Source organism: Bos grunniens, chromosome 9, assembly GCF_055505025.1.
Source record: "Bos grunniens cultivar Pamir isolate PY7600 chromosome 9, Bosgru_T2T1.0, whole genome shotgun sequence".
Classification (NCBI taxonomy): Eukaryota; Metazoa; Chordata; class Mammalia; order Artiodactyla; family Bovidae; genus Bos; species Bos grunniens.
The window spans coordinates 89,332,315-89,349,164 of NC_141173.1; the positions used below are offsets into that span (position 1 = coordinate 89,332,315).

Below are 16,850 nucleotides of genomic sequence, written 5' to 3' on the forward strand. Positions count from 1 at the left end.
CTCATCTTCTGGGTCTCCTGCATTGTGGGCAGATTCTTTACCTACTGAGGCATCAGGGAAGCCGTGTGTGTGTGTGTGTGTGTGTGTGTGTCTGTATGTGTATGTGTGTGTGTCTGTATGTGTATGTTTAAAATCTGTGCTTCATATGTAAAAGAATAAGGTCAACCATGAACCAATTTTTGCCCCATTGGGAAGTGGATAGTTTAGGCATAATAGGTAACATTTATTATGTCTCTCAAATACACTTGGTAGAGCTTAAGATAACATTAGCGTTAGTGGTGTCTTTATTCTCCCATCACTTGAAGCCCAGAGAGTTAGAAGAATTCCTTACTCCTGGCCACATTGCTATCAGAAGAACCAGAACCACAACTCCTTTTTAAGACTTTGCAATCTTCTCTAGACCACACCAAATACCAATGTTCAGAGTCTTAAGAAGAATAAAGGATTTGAACACAAGGCACTCAGCAGAGAATCTGATTCCTGTGCCAACACCTGACCAGATTTGGTAGGGAAACACCTTTATGCTTATATCCTAATTTTTAGAAGATTACACTTTGACGTGAATCTGCTTTCAGCTTGCTAGTTTATATAGTCCAGGATTGGGAGTTGAAGATCATGATTGAGACTGCCTTGCATTTTATTTGTTTTATTTTGGGGCAGCGTTGAGTCTTTGTTGCTGCGAGAGGACTTTCTCTCGTTGTGGCCGGCGAGGACTGCTCTCTAGTCGCAGTGGCTTGTCTTGTTGTGAAGCACAGGCTCTAGGCGCACAGGCTTCAGTAGCTGCTACTCAACGGGGCTCAGTAGTTGAGACGCATGGGCTTAGTTGCTCTGTGGCATGTGGAATCTTCCTGGACCAGGGACTGAACCCATGTCCCCGGCATCAGCAGGCGAATTCTTCGGACCATCAGGGAAGCCCCAAGTCTGCCTTGCTTTTTTAATGGAATCGGAGGTATCGCTGGAAGGTGCAAGGTCTGGCAGTGCGGGTCCCCTCTGTGCAACAACCACAAGCTGGTCATCAGATGTGCTTGCCGTCTAACCGTGAGAGTAACAGAGCTTGTTGTAGAAGATTTGTAAAGTGGAGGAAAATATCAGGAGAGAAATTGCCCGTAATTCCACTATGGTTGGTTTTTGATAGTTTTCTTTTTGGGCTCTTTTTTTGCTCAGCCTCACTTATGTGAGCATACTTTAGAAAGCAAAATCAAGATTGTATTGAATATATAGTTTATATACTTAACAAAGAGGTGTGTGGCTTTCTATATCAATGTAAGCATTTCTCCATGTCCTTAACTGCTTCAAACACATTGTTTTGCAAGATAGTCCAGTGAAGAGTTAAATAAACTATTTTCCTAGTATTGGGACACTTAAGTTCTTTAAATATATTATACATCCCAAGCAGTTAAAATTTTCATATATAAATTTATACTTTGATTTGGTATAGCTGCTGCTGAGTCATTTCAGTCGTGTCTGACTCTACTTTTGGTATAGCTAATAAAAGTAGAATTGCCAAGTCGAATATTACAACATGTGAACTCAAAAAGAGGAGAAATAAACTTATTCTATATCACTTTTATTATTTGGATTGAGTTTTTTTTAATATTTAATTTCCCCCTTTCCTTTTTTTTTGATAAATTGTCTGGCTAAGTGACTTTTAAATCCCCCTTAGCTTTTCTGTTGTATTACAATAGTCCCTTTGAGGAACTAGTCTTCAGATTATTTGTCTTGAGGATTTTGAATCAAAATAACCATGTCTACACAAACATGTCCAATTCAACTGGACCATAAAATTCAATTAACTGGTATTTGCCTGTGTTCGTAGCAAAGGATCAGAGAAGACTTGAAAATACACTGAGCCCAGGAGAACCTGCCCGATGTCATTTAATTCAGTGTATAGTTTCATCTTCTTCATGGTTATTAGTTGGCAGCAACTTCTAATTCAACCCGAGATGATCTTCGAAGCATTTTAAAGGAGCAGCAGTGCATAGAGGCTCCTTTAGATTTCATCTGCCCTTTGCAGCCAGAGGAAAAGCAACCTCATTGGGTTTGGATTTATTTTCCTCTGAATGTAAAGCTGGGGTGAAAAGAAAAATGAAAGGAGGGGTGATGGGGGTTGGGAGTGGATTTGGGGTGAGTCCAAGTCTCCAGTTCCCGATGCTCCATCCCTGGGTCAGGAAGATTCCCCTGGAGGAGGAAATGGCAACCCACTCCTGTGTTCTTGCCTGGAGAATCCCATGGACAGAGGAGCCTGGCGGGCTACTGTCCATGGGGTCGCAGAGTTGGACATGAATGAATGGACTTAGCATACACTCACAAGTCCCTAGTTCCCGACGATGCTCGCGTGTAGGTTAAATGCCTCCTTGGAGGAAGTTAATGAACCTCGCCTCTGTGCTGACCCTGGTGTCTTGGTCTCTGTCCTGATTGCAGCTTTTTGTCCACTTGTCCAGCCTCGCTGGACTTCGAGGCTTCCTGAGTTCTCATCCTGAGTCACTGCTTTGTGATGCGCACGCATCCCACTATTTCTGCTGTTTCCGTCTTTGAGTCCTCTCCACCTTGGGCTTCCAGGCCGGTTTCTCCCTGATGGCCTCTAATCTCTGTCCATTCTCAGAGCCGTTGTTCAGATTCGTCTTCTTCAGTGTTCCAGACCTTTGACTTCACCTGCTGCATTCCATTCGGATGATCTCAGAGATGTGAGTGCAGCCAACTTTTTGACTCCTTCCTCACCTTGGTCACCATGGTTTCCATCAATGTTATTTCTAGAGCATCTTTCTCATTGTCGTTACTGCCCAGTTACTTTTTCTAAATCACAGTTCAAACTGTGTGACTCTAGCTCTGCTCCAAAGCCTCTGATGGTTCCCTGCAGCCTCCAGAACTCATATGAAGTTCTTTTTTCTTAAAAAAAGAAAAAAAAGGTTTCATGAGATATCATCCACACATCATGCAGGTGACCCATTTAAAGTATACATGTTTTTGGGTTTTAGTATATTCACAGAAATGTGAAACCATCAGCACAGTCAATTTTAGGACATTTTCGTTTCATGGCAAAGAACCCCCATACCTGTTAGCAGCCTCTCTCTCCAGCTCTCTGGGTCTGAGTAACTGCTAGTCCATTTTTCTGTCCTTATAGATTTGCCTGTTCCCGATATAATTAAATAATATGTCAACACATCAATGTACGAGGGTCCAGTTTCTTTGTTTGTTATCTTGTTGGTCTTTTTGATTATAGCCATTCTAGTGAGTGTGATGGAAAAGGCAATGGCACCCCACTCCAGTACTCTTGGCTGGAAAATCCCATGGACGGAGGAGCCTGATAGGCTGCAGTCCATGGGGTCACGAAGAGTGAGACACGACTGAGTGACTTCCCTTTCACTTTTCACTTTCATGCATTGGAGAAGGAAATGGCAACCCACTCCAGTGTTCTTGCCTGGAGAATCCCAGGGATGGGGGAGCCTGGTGGGCTGCCGTCTATGGGGTCGCACAGAGTTGGACACAACTGAAGCGGCTTAGCAGCAGCAGCAGTAGCAGTCAGTGTGAATTGGTATCTCATTGTGGTTTTGTTTGCATTTTCCTAATGGCTCATAACCTTGAGCATCTTTTCACGTGCCCGTTTGTGTTGTCCTCCTTAGAGCAGTGTCCATTCAGATACTTCATCGTTTTTAAAATATATTTATTATCTTCGTTGTGGTGCATGGGCTTTCCAGTTGTGACGTGCAGGCTCTCTAGCTGTGGCCCAAGAGTGAGATCTTAGTTCCCTGACCAGGAATTGAACCCAGGCTGTGGCAATAAAAGAACCGAGTCTTAACCACAGGAGCACCAGGGAATCCAGATCATTTTTTTTTTTTTTAATTGGGTTATTTGTTACAATGTTCTTAAGATGTCATTCAGGTCCCTTCATACTCTGGCCTCCAATGTAATATGTCTTGTCTCATCTCTAGTTATCACTTCTATCCCTTCCTGCTCCCAGTCTCCCTAAGCTGACTCTGAGCCTGTGCCTGCCTGAAGTCACGTCAGTCGTGTCTGACTCCGTGCAACCCCAAGGACTGTGGCCCACCAGGCTCCTCTGTCCATGCGATTCTCCAGGCAAGAATACTGGAGTGGGTTGCCATTTCCTTCTCCAGGGGATCTTAGAACCCTCATCTCTTAAGTCTCGTGCGTTGGCAGGGCGAGTTCTTTACCACTAGTGCCACCTGGGAAGCCCCAAAGCTATAAAAAACTCACTAATGCCCCCTTTTCCCTGCCTCTCCACATGCCGCCCTTCTGCAGGACTGCCTTCGTATGCTCATCCTCAGGTCGGGCTGCCCCGTCAAATCTCCCATCATTTCAGAGGCTAGCTCAGATGTTTCCTGAGGTGGGCTATATTGAAGTGACCCCACTTCTTCCCTTGGGTGTGTTTACCACCCAAGACTGAGGTCCCCAAGGGTAAGGACAGTATCCAACTGTATCCCCAGGGGCTTAGCACAGTTAACGTGCTGCTGCTGCTAAGTCACTTCAGTCGTTTCCGACTCTGTGTGACCCCATAGACAGCAGCCCACCAGGCTCCCCCGTCCCTGGGATTCTCCAGGCAAGAACACTGGAGTGGGTTGCCATTGCCCTCTCCAGTGCTGCTGCTGCTGCTGCTGCTAAGTCGCTTCAGTCGGGTCCGACTCTGTGCAGCCCCATAGACGGAAGCCCATCAGGCTCCCCCGTCCCTGGGATTCTCCAGGCAAGAACACTGGAGTGGGTTGCCATTTCCTTCTCCACCCCAATGCTAGAACTTGGTAAATATTTGTTGAATGAACCAGGAAGTTTGGGAAAAACACTTTTTTCCTCCCTAATCATCCATTCATTTAGGATACTGGTAAACGTTTTCCCATCATTTTTGCTTTTTGCTTTGGGTGATGATGTATTCCTCTAAAAATTCTGATGTAACAAAAAGAAGCAAATAAGGAATGGAAGTGATAACCAAAGAAGGTTGCCTGCATTGTACACTTACCTGGGGTCTGATCTTTACTCCATCCAGCTTTTATCCTTATTGATGACTTTTCTCTGTAAATCCAAGACACACAGAGGCTTATCGGGCAGCTGTGCCACACGCCCTGTCCTTGATTACTCTTTGAGGTGGAGATCCAACAAGGACTGTCTGCTAGGAGAGGTGACAGCTTGCCACATGATCTCTTGATTGGCCTCCAGGTTTAAACTGCCTCGTTAAGAATATCAAGTCCGCAGTGTTGGTGTCTTCACCAATGTCATAAAAAGAGAAAAAAAAAAAGGTTCAAGCACCAAAGCTGAATAGCAGTACATTTACCTTTTTAAATGTTTTAAATAGACCTTACATTTGTGATATTTCTCCATCCCGATGATGTTTCTTCCATCCAGATGATGCCTTCCTGTTGTTAGAATTTGGACTTTTATTTTTATTTATTTCAAAAAATTATTTTTGGCCATACTGCACAGGTACAGGAGGATCGTAGTTCCCTGACCAGGGATGGAACCCATGCCTCCTGCAGTGGAAGCGCCAGGGAAGTCCCAGAATTGGATTTTTAGATAGGAGAGGAGCTGGTGGCACAGCCAAGCAAGGTCAGAATCGACAGATGCACCTAGAAGTTGGACTGTCCTTGAGGTGGCCCCAGGTGATAGTCATCTGGTGCCCCCAGCAGCTGGTGCTGAGAAATGACGAAGCTGAAACCTCAGCTCCCCGGGGAGCCCAGGCTGCTGCACACGTTTTGGAAGCTTGGTTGTAGACCACTTATTTCTTGAGGCCAGCAGAGCAGCCCGCAGAGCTGGCTTTCTCCCTTATTTTGCACAACTAAGGGACTCTCCAGGGTTGGGGGTGGGAGGGAGCGGGGATAGATAGATAGGGGCGGGGAGCAGAAGAATGCAGAGCTGCTCCGACCCCTTGGCTACGAGGACTCTGGAGGGACAATAGGCACCAGCAACATTTCACACGCACCAGAGGGACTGTGATTGAAGCAATTTGTGAACCAAAGGGAAGGCTCCTCTAGGGAAGATAAAGGGTTAGGAGGCTGCTCAGTGGCTCTCTCTGGGAATCAGCTCCCAGGACAAGGCGCATCCCTGCTGTTCCCAAGCGGACGTTTGTCTAGGCTGGGTGTTCGCGGAAATATAAGGGGGAAGTCGGATCTAGAGAGAGGCAGAAGACGGTTTTTTCAACGAGGTCTGATCGCCGGCAGCGGTGCCGCCTTAACCTTGCTCAGTGCAGGCCTGATATGGTGCGTGGCGCCCCCTCGCGGCCAGAGGGAGCAACGACGTGTCATGCCTGCCTGCCTGTCTGTGCTTTTTGGGTTTTTCTTGATAATTCTGTTCCCCTCCTCCCTCCTCTTTTTCTGTGCCCACTCTGGTCCACCCAAGTCCCCCACCTTTCTCCCTGGCCCTGGAGCAGGGATGAGCAAGATCTTCACTGTACGAAGAAAAAGTAAAACCTACCTTTGGTTTACTTAGAGGGAGAGCCTGTACTAATGGGGTCAGACAGGCAAGGCATGAAGTGATAAAGAGGAAAAGGATGAAAAAAAAAGGGAAACAAACCCCAGGGGACCTAAACGGACCTGTGCTAACAGAAAATTAACATGGGAAATAATGTCAAAATCGTAAGAACCCTCCAACTTATCACTTATCCTGTGTCTTTATACAGAATAAATCTGAAATTGCATTGAAAAAAAGATTTTACAAATGTAGGGCTGCTTGACAATTTCTGAGTTTTAAATATCGGCTCTGACTGATTTTCATGCTGTGTGTCTGTTAGCTGACTTCTGCCATTAAAAAAACAAAGTAATGTTCAAATATTTAGGTTTTTTTCTTTTTTTTTTTAAGTTGCCTTGATTAAGTGTTGAAGACACATGTTCACCTTGTAACAGCCCTTCTCAAAGAGTTCAGGAAACAAGACAACTGAGGGTTGCCAACCCCAGATCAGTGCAGTGTGTGTGTGAAGCAGATGGTGAAAATATAAAATACTATAGGTACTAAAAAAGAGAACAGCATTTTTGCACCTCATCAGCCTCTAAACAAACATAAGGATACAGAACACAGTGTGTTTTTTTTTTTAATGGCGGTAGAATTTAATGTCTTTTTAAAAGTAATATTAAAAAGCTGAGCCACAAAAGTAAATCGGTGCCAGGAATGAAGTAACGGTTTAGATAAAATGCTGCTGACTCTGGTGTTATTCATCCCAGCAACTCTGAAACCCTCCCCGGGTCTCCGCAGAGCCTTACTGACCACGAGCAGAGGCCAGCTACGGGGAGGGTTCCTCTCCTTTAAAGCGAAACACATGACTCGTGAGCGCCGTGCCAAGTCCCCGGAGCGCAGGGAGGGCGGGCCGGCTCCCAGCCCCCCGGCCCGCCGGCCCGGATGGGTGGGTGGATGGAGGGGTGGGTGGGTCCTCGTATAATTAGCCGGGGGAAGGCAGCCTGAATCCGCTTCTGGCTGCAGCTCCGACGGCGCCTCTGGTTTTCCCTGATCTTCCGAGGGTGGCCTGGCGCTCAGCTCTTTGCTGATCCCAGCGTAGGCTGCGGTGGGGGGCCGCTGGCAAGACGGCTCCGGCCACCCGCCCTAGGAGGTCGAGGCTCGCAGCTCTCTCTGCTCGAAGGTGCGCTGTGGGATGATGCTGGGCGTCCTCACGATCACAGGTAAGGCGGAGGCTGGGTCTGCTGTATATTCTGCCCCCGTGGCAGGTGGAGGAACCTGCCCTTGGCCTGGGGTGGGGATGAGGGGTGGTGCAGGGCAACTGGCTCGACGCACCCTGATGGACCCCTACTTCTCTCGCTGTGCTGACTTTTTGATCCGAAGAGCATTCTCTCTCTGGTTCAGCAGGGCCACGCAAACTCAGGGCTTTCTTCTTGCCCGTGCAGGAATCTTCCTAATGCCCAGGGGAGACCTGTAATGTTTTGTGTGTGTGTGTATGGGATTGCACCTCTCGCCTTGGTGGAGGGAGAGGACAGCCCTACCCGAACTGAAGATGCGTGTTGGAGTGGGGTGAATTTGAACATAGATTGTGACAGCCTAACTGCCCGCTATAGTCATGAAAAAAAAAATTCTTGTTGAGAAATTGCAATATTTGGCATTTTGACCTGCTTATTAGAACTTTCAATGAAGGATCATTTAGGGGACTACAATGTTAGCTGTGGTTTATGTGGTGGTTTCAATAAAGCCATAGTTACTATAAAATTAGTGACTAACATAAGCTTGCTTTCTAGAAATCTGGCTGTGAATGTGAATGATAATATATCATAGCCATCTCTAGCAAATAAGTTACAGATATCAAACTGTTGGAATGTACTCAGGACTCTTCTAACTTGTCATTTGATCTTTTCATGCAATTTATACTGTAGCTTCAGTCCTTAGGAATTTACTTGTTTCCTCCCCCTTTCTGCCTTTTCTCCCCTCATCAAAAATTAAACTCCATCTGCTAATTTAGGTTTATAATATCAGCTCCTCTCTAAACATTTGAGATCATTGCTCTCCAAATAAATGTTTTCTTAAAAGCGCAGTGTAGCATTTCTAAGACTTAAAATTTTTCTCAATGTAATTGCCTCTGCAAAGCCTTCTTCCTCCTCTGGAATTTGAAATGAATGTGAAAGTTTAGTGAAACAAAAAATACCTTTCACTTCCTATAGATTAACTTGTTTACTTTGAGATTTCCTTAACATTCCTTCCCCAAGTTAACTCAGCTAGCCTTTTTACACTTTAACTTGTGTGAAAATTTACCTGATGCCTAAAAAACCTTTTTTAAATTATTAGACTATACAACATTTGAAAATAAAAAAATACAAAATTCATTTTTTTCCAGATCATTAAGTTTTCTGTGAATGAGATATAAAAATGCTCAACCCTGGGTAGGCTGCCTGGGAGTGTGGTTTGTGGGGTGTCACCGCTGGAGGTGGGGTTTCTATGATGATGACTTTTTCTGAGTGCCTTTTGTGTTTAGTACCATCTTTATCATTCACTATTTGATGAGTTTATCACATGCTAAGTTTCTTATGGGGAAGAAATGTCCTTTTTAGCAAAAATTGAGTTCACCAACTTGGTATGCTTGTGAAGTGAAAGTCATTCAGTCTTGTCCGACTCTTTGTGACCCATGGACTGTAGCTCACCAGGCTTCTCTGTCCATGGAATTCTCCAGGCAGGAATACTGGAGTGGGTGATACTTGAGGCGACTTTAAAAAATTGGTTCAGATAATCCTAATGGAATGCTCCTAATGGAATGCTAAATGTTGGAAGGACTGTCTCATTTTTAGAGTAACTTTAGGTAGCTGGGTTGATTGCTTCCTGAGTTACTTTTATTACAATGTTGAAATGAAGGATGTGACAAATTATGGTACTTTTTCCTGGTTAAAACAAAGTATGCAGAAAATATTAAACTCCAAAGCTTTAATCAAAACAAATAACCATTTTATAGTAGAAGTGAAAATTAAAAAGGAATTTTAGCTGTCTTCTTAAAAATAACTTTATTTACTTATTTATTTATTTTTGGCAGTGCTGGGTCTTCCTTGCTGTGATGGCTTGGATTTTCTCTAGTTGGGGCGAGTAGGGGCTACTCTTGGGTTGCAGTGTGCGGGCTTTTCAGTTCAGTAGCATCTCTTTTTGTGTGGGTCCCGGGCTCTAGAGCACAGGCTCAATAGTTGTGGCACACAGGCTTAGTTGCTCCTTGGCTTGTGGGATCTTCCCGGATCAGGGATGGAACCCATGTCACCTGCCTTGGCAGGCAGATTCTTTATCACCAAGCCACCAGGGAAGTCCCGCCCCCTTATTTTTTTTCCCTCTGCAAGTTATTTTACCGAGGAAGATTTGCAATCAATATTCTTTAAATAGCTGGTCAGAATCTTGAAAAGCAATGTAGACTTTTAAAATTAGCATTCAGGATTGATTGACTAGCAAAAGGTTTCTTGTCACTTAGGCACTGCTCATTTAAATAATGTAGGAGAAAGTTACTCTTGGCTTCTTTAGTGAGAAGGCCTTAACATAAGAATGTATTTCAGTTTCACAATTAATAGTAATTGGGCAGGGTTGATGACATTTTTAATAGGAATTGGACAGGTTTGATGACATTTTTGTAGAACTGCTTAGGAATGAGTTTTCATTTTGTAAAGGAGGGGAAAGCTGTCACCTAATACTGACCATTATTGTCCCCTCCCCAGACCTTGTGCACCCCCCTCCTGAAATGAATACAACAAACTTTGAAGCAGGAGATGATTGATTATTCACATCACATGCTCTTGCCTTTCCTGAAGTCTTTCCCTCACATTGTGTTAGCAGTGGCCTTGGTTTAAAAAAGTAGAAAATAGAGGCCTCCCTGGGGGTCAAGTGGTTACCACTCCGCGCTCCCAAGGCAAGGGGCATGGGTTCCAGCCCTGGTCAGGGAACTAAGATCCCACTTGCCATGTGGCATGACCAAGAAAATGAAGTAATTAGCCTCCAATTAAAATAAATAAGTTTATATTAAAAAATACTAGAAAATAAGTAATTGAATGTGACGATGATGAGAGAGGTATCATCTTTCCACCCATATATCAGTGATATGGTAGCAAAAAAAAAAGACTGTTTTGAATTAGGAAAATATCTTTCCTGTTTTCCCTAACTTACACACATTATTGAGACTAAATGAAGAATATGAGGAATTAAGGCAACAGTATTCTTGATCTCTAAAGTAGAGTGGGAAGACTCCTCCCGTATCACGCCAGTTCTCGATTATTGATAATACATATCTTTATGCAAATCATTTTATAGGATTAAAAAAATACCCGCCCCCACCCCCCCCCCCCCACACGCACACACATGGCTGCTTCTCTCTGCCAAGGGACTTGTGAGACATGAAATTAATTACCTCACAACTCTGGCTCAGTAACTGCCTTGTACCGAGTACCCACTCTAGTGGCTTATCATTGTTTCCCACAATAATCCTGCAAAAGGTGATTACCTATAATCCCCTTTTTATTATGAAACCTCATTTTCTCTTGGTGTTCCCAGCTACTAAGAAGCACAGCTGTGGAGTCATTTATAAAGGACCTCTTCCTCTCGTAAAGGATGATACTGGTTTTGTGATGCACACAATTTCACACGCCAGCTCAGATGTAAAAGGGACCAGGGAATGTCAGTATCCAAGTCTGTATGCTCCTATACTGGCCTTTGCTTCTCTGAGTTTTAAACCCAGTTACACATCTCCTGGAGGCTTTTTTGGTTGATGAGCATTAGAACAAGGGGAGTTGGTTTGGTGTGTAAGATATAAGGGATGGATTTAGAATGTGGAGAATTCCTGGAGAAATTCCAGGACAATGCTGCAAATCGTGGGGGAAAGCTAACCAGTTCCAGATGTCACAGCAAGCAGTCCTGAAGTGCTCGGGGACTGCACAGAGCTGGTTATACTAAACAAACAAAAAAAAATTGATGTTATAACTGTATTCGAGATGCACTTTTCCTCTGATAAACAGTTAAGTTTGGATAAAAACATTAACATTTTGTAATCTATAATATGACACATTCCTTAAAAGTTTTTTTTTTCTTCTAAACCTCTGAAGTAAAAGAAAATAAGTCATATTTTCATCACTTAATCACTGAGTATTTGGAAGAGTAAGAAAAGAAAGTCGATCCTGCAGATTTTGGACTCACAACTGGTTCTTGCATTTTCTGGAGATTGGGGTGGGAAGTGTCTGTGTGGGGATTAGGGCAGGGGACTGGATCTTTAAACCTTTGGGATCAGGGACGCTTTGAATCTTGAGAGGTGGGGGTTATATTTTTACAAGAAAAATGTATATTTGCTCATACTCATCACAGACCTCTTGTGAGTGATTTTACAAATTGGAATTGACTGGGTATTTATCAGCAGATAAACAGAGTTTGGTAGAAGATGACACCAAAATAGGAAAAGCTTTGACAGTTCTCTGCCAAAGTTGAATTTCTATCCAGGAAATACTTTCAAATTTGGGTTTCTTTTGCCATTACTAAAGATACAACTATTCATATATTTTGAAGTTTATTTCACTTTACTAATGTTCAGTCGCCTTTTCTTTTAAGCCTTGGAAGGGTTTATTAAACTGTTCAAACTATTAAGCAACTCAGATTATTATTGTCACAGATTTGAGGTATTGTCCTATAAAGTAGTAACTGAGGCTAGCTTACACTTTTAAAAATTAAAATGCAGCAGCAGAAGGGTGCACGACCAGCTGCCACTTTTCTTCTCCGTTTCACTTTCCACACTGTTTTCTTTACGGGGATCTTTCATGCGTCTTAGAAAAACCTAGCAACAAACAAAAAGCTTACTCGAGTCTTTGTTTTGACAAGACAGCTTCAGAAACTGTACCATCACTTCACCTGGGACCTCCCTTTATCCTTCCTGCATCTATAAAACTATACATTCACCCTAAGGAAGCTTCTTCTAGGTCATATGCAGAGGTGTCTCAGACAGGAAAGAATCTGCCTGCAATGCAGAGTATGCAGGTTCGATCCCTGGGTTGGGAAGATCCCCAGAAGGAAATGACAGCCCACTCGCGTATTCTTGCCTGGAGAATCCCATGGACAGAGGAGCCTAGTGAGCTACAGTCTATGGGGTCACAAAGAGTCAGACATGATTGAGCGACTGACACTTTCAAGTGAGTTAAAGCACTTTCTACATCATTTTTTAAATCATCTTTTTCTTTTCCAAGTAACGTTGCCAGCATATTGACACTGTCTCACGAAGACATATGACTAGAATCTTCTCCCAGGAAAGAAGAATAGAAATATTTTATTTTTATGCCAATGTTTACTTAAGAAGCAAGACTTGTATGATGTTGCTTCCCCAAGTGGCTTTAGTGGAAAAACATGTTGACACACACCGTGTAACTGGTAAGACTGTGTTTAGCGTGCTGCTGGTCAGTGTGGATCAGGAAGGACTGTAATCTTTCCTCACCCTTTGAAGTGACTGGGCTGGGACCACTGACGAGCAGGACTGCATGAAGATGAAAGTATCTCCCAGTCCTGCCTCCCAGAGCCTTTCCCCATTGACACTCGGACCAACTCCTTTCCCCAACCTTTTGACCATCTTTGATGCCCGATGACAATGTGGAGTTTCTAGGCGAACCATAGCATCACCGAATATGTGAGCACCTTGTTTGGGTTTTATGGAGATTCAGGAGACTTTCAGTATTAATAGCAGCATTCTGCAAAATGGCTGGATAATTCAGTGTTCCACAGAAGGGACAGTTATGCATTGTATCAGAAAGGCTCAGCCTAAAACCAGTTATCCTGTGGAAGGACTTTTTGGGTGCCAAGAAAGTACATTTCCAAATCAGTGGTGCTTAGATAATCAAGCTTTTTTGATTTTCCTCTTCCTATCCCATTGGACAAATCTAAAGGCAGACCGTAATTCCATAGGGAGCTGATGTCAAATTAGAGCAGGGGAGGACTTCCCTGGTGGCCTAGGGGTTAAGGATCTGCCTGCCAATGCAGGGGAAACGGCTTCGATCCCTGATCCAGAAAGATCCCATGTGCTATGGAGCGACTAAGCCCCAGTGCCACAACTACTGAAGCCCGAGCACCTAGAGCTGGGGCTCTGCAACCAGAGAAAGCCAGTGCCCAGTAAGGAAGACCCAGTGCAACCAAAAAATAAATTCGAAAAAATTCGAGCAGAGCAGATTTTGAAGTCATTTAACAGTGAATATATTAATGGGGGGGGCGGGCGGGGAAGGACTTGTGTTAATGAAATGCTCATTAGTGTGGTCGAGAGTAGATTCTGCCATGCTCTGTCCAAATAGGTGGACACTGGGTCTTTCCTGGAAGCTGCCACCGCTCCCGCCCCCATCACAATCTGCCTCCTGTCATTTGGCAGCTTCCCTGACTCCCAAGAGCAAAGCTGCTGGCTTGGTCCCTTCTCTCTGCCACCCCACATTTTTGGGCTATTCTTTTACGTGTGTAACAGCCACCTGGTTTGCTGACCAAGCTAAGATCTTGGAACTCACTCAGAACCTGCATGCAGACTAGAGGTGTTTCTCATAGAAACACCTTTGAGGAGCTATCTGCTAACCACGAACTGGAAGGTGGGCGTGATGTTTGACAGTCTCCCAACCTCCACCTTTAGCCTGAACCTGGGAAATGTGAGGTGATGCTGCTGGATACTGTGTAGATTTGGGGGCTGGGAAAGCAGGGAGGGTGAGGAAGGAAGGTCCACACAGGAAGAAAGGCTTGGTCACATATGATCCTTCACTTGGTCCAAAATGGGGTAGAAAGATCTAGATCTTTTCATGGTGCAAATAAAAAGAACAGGTAGGGAACTAATTCAGGATGCCCCTCGAAGTCCTTGTGTTGGGCGTCAAAGAGATAAAAACAGGTGCGATGTGGCATTCGACTTCACAGAACTTTAAAGAGCAGCTGAACTTGATGTATTGATGGTTTCCATAGCATCTTGTGGTCCTGAAGGTCTAGGAGTGTCTCAAGGCTTCCGGTTCTGGAGAGCTGAAGACTGCTCACACTACCCTCTTCTGTTCAAAAGCTCCTTCCTGGGTTTGGACAATGACTTTATACCCATGAGTACAATAAGGAAAAATGGAACCAACAGAAATTGTCTAAAAACAAGGAGACATAAAAATGCAACCATTTGAAGACTATTAAATAATTGATCCAGAAGAAGATACAGATATTAATAGCGATTATCACTGGACATTCCCTCGTGGCTCAGATAATGAGCCACCATCCCCTGGTGGTAAAGAATCTGCCTGCAATGCAGGAGACCCGGATTCGATCCCTGGTCAGGAAGATCCCCTGGAGAAGGGAATGGCAACCCACTCCAGTATTCTCACCTGGATAATTCCATGGACTCGGGAGCCTGGCGGGTTTCAGTCTGTGGGGTTGCGAAGAGTCAGACACGACTGAGCGACTAACACTTTCAACAGTTACTGCTGGACATTGTCTTATGGATGTTACTCCCAAGTTTCTGTATTTTTAAATCTTCAGCAATTTATATAGATGATTGTTGGAATTGGTAAAAGTAATTAAAACTTCTGAGGAAAACAAAGCAAAAAAAAAAAGCCATTCTAATGGCTTTTGTTTTATTTTTATTAGAGACAGCCAACTGATGTGTTACCCTCCTAACTAGCCTTTTCAGGGAGTAGTTCAGGGCACCCATGTTATAGGTGAGGACGCTGAGGACAGACACTTCAAGAATTGTGCCCAAGGACCCAGTGCTAGGAAGTGGTGCAGCTAAAATGGAAACACCAGTCTGCTCCAGAACTTCTGGCCTTTGATCTCCTTCCTTTCTACCTGAATTCTGTCTCTTCTTTGAGAGGTGGGAGAAGAATTTGGCGGTTACTTAATCATTGATAAAAATCTGTATTACGGTATATCGCGTGAGGCAAAGAGCCGGGAGTGTGAACCATTACCCTCTCCATTTTTGTTTTATTTTTATTAGTCATCTGCACTTGTTTATTCTTCTGAGTGTTTAAAACAACTTAGAGAAAGTAACAAAATTAAAAATAGTTCAGGGCATGTCATATACCTTTTACCTAAATTCACCTCTTAACATTTTGTCTCATTTGCTTCATTATTTACTCTTTTCGTCTATGTTGGAAAACAAAATAAAGAAAAAATTGCATACAGCGGCTTCCCTGGCTCAGTGGTAAAGAATCCACCTGCCAACGCAGGAAACACGAGTTCGATCCCTGGTCTGAGAGAATCTCACATGCCTTGGAGCGACTCAGGCTGCAAGCCATAACTATTGAGCCTGTGCTCTGGAGCCTGGGAGCCACAACTCCTGAAGTTTGCACAGCCTAGAGCCTGGGCTTCGAGACAAGAGAAACCACCACAAAGAAAAGCCCTCACAGCAACTAGAGAGAGGTTTTCGCAGCAATGAAGACCCAGCAAACCAAAAATAAAAACAAAACCAAACAGCATACAAGGACTTCCCTGGTATTCCAGTGTTTAACACCCTGGGCTCCCAACACAGGTGGCCCAGGTTCGGTCCCTGGTCAGGGAACTAGATCCCATACGCCACAACTAAGGATCCCACATGCTGCAACCAAGACCCAGAGCAGCCAGATAAATATTTTTCTTAAAGCAGCATCCAGGTTCCTGTTAAGTCTTACGTAGGTATGAGGTGTGAAGCTTTCTGAACCATTTGAGAGTAAGTTACACACAGCACAGTTCTTCACTTCCAAATGCTTCAGTGCGTATTCCCTAAGAATAGAGATATTTCCTGTAGTAACCCTAATACCATTATCGATGTCAGATATTTGCATTGTCACAAGACTTACATAGTCTGCCAATCTTGTCAGTTATTTAATAATGTCCCCTTTAGCATTACAAGACCCAGCCTCAGGTATGATGTCAACATCTCTTTGGCCTCTTTTAATCTGGAACATTTGTGTAGCCTTTGTCTTTTAGGTATTGACATGTTCAAAGCATGTAGTTCTCCCGTTTCTACCACCCGCATTTTGTGTGTGTTTTCTGTTAATTGAATTTAGGTTGTGCATCCTTCGCCACACGTGACATTGTGTCTTCCTCAGGGTATTGTAGACAGTGTCCATCTGTTCCTCATAGGTTGATGTTAAGTTGTCTGATTTCTCCATCCTTTCAACTATTAGGCATGTAAATATCCTAACTCCCCCTCCCCCCCCATTTAGCTCCCACTGATTCTTCCTTTATCCAGTCTTTACCTTGACAAAGTGACAAAATGATGGTCAGGTGATCTTTAATTTTTTTTTTTTTAATTGAAGTAGAGTTGATGTACAAGATGACGTAAGTTACAGGCATGCTCAGGTGATCTTTTGAACCATTATCTGGGTCAGAAGAGTCAGTAGGATATATGTGTTCTTTCTTATTTTAAACTATGACAGTAACCATGAAAAAAACTGCTTATTATTCTGAAATAGAATTTGAACTGCTGTCCACATCAGACATACAGC

The 16,850-nt window shown here is 43.8% G+C and overlaps 1 protein-coding gene across 2 annotated transcripts in view; it reads left to right on the top strand.

Annotated features, from left to right (window-relative positions):
• AKAP12 (A-kinase anchoring protein 12) overlaps positions 1 to 16,850 on the top strand; it is a 118,872-nt gene that overhangs the window by 84,432 nt on the left and 17,590 nt on the right. The window contains exon 1 of one of the 2 annotated variants that reach the window (XM_086318322.1): positions 3,508 to 7,610. The exons of the other annotated variant lie outside the window; for it this stretch is intronic. Coding sequence (XP_086174448.1) covers positions 7,583 to 7,610 — 28 coding nt within the window. The 5' untranslated portion in view covers positions 3,508 to 7,582. Of the gene's footprint in view, positions 1 to 3,507; positions 7,611 to 16,850 lie in introns of those variants that run through there. 2 annotated transcript variants of the gene reach the window in all.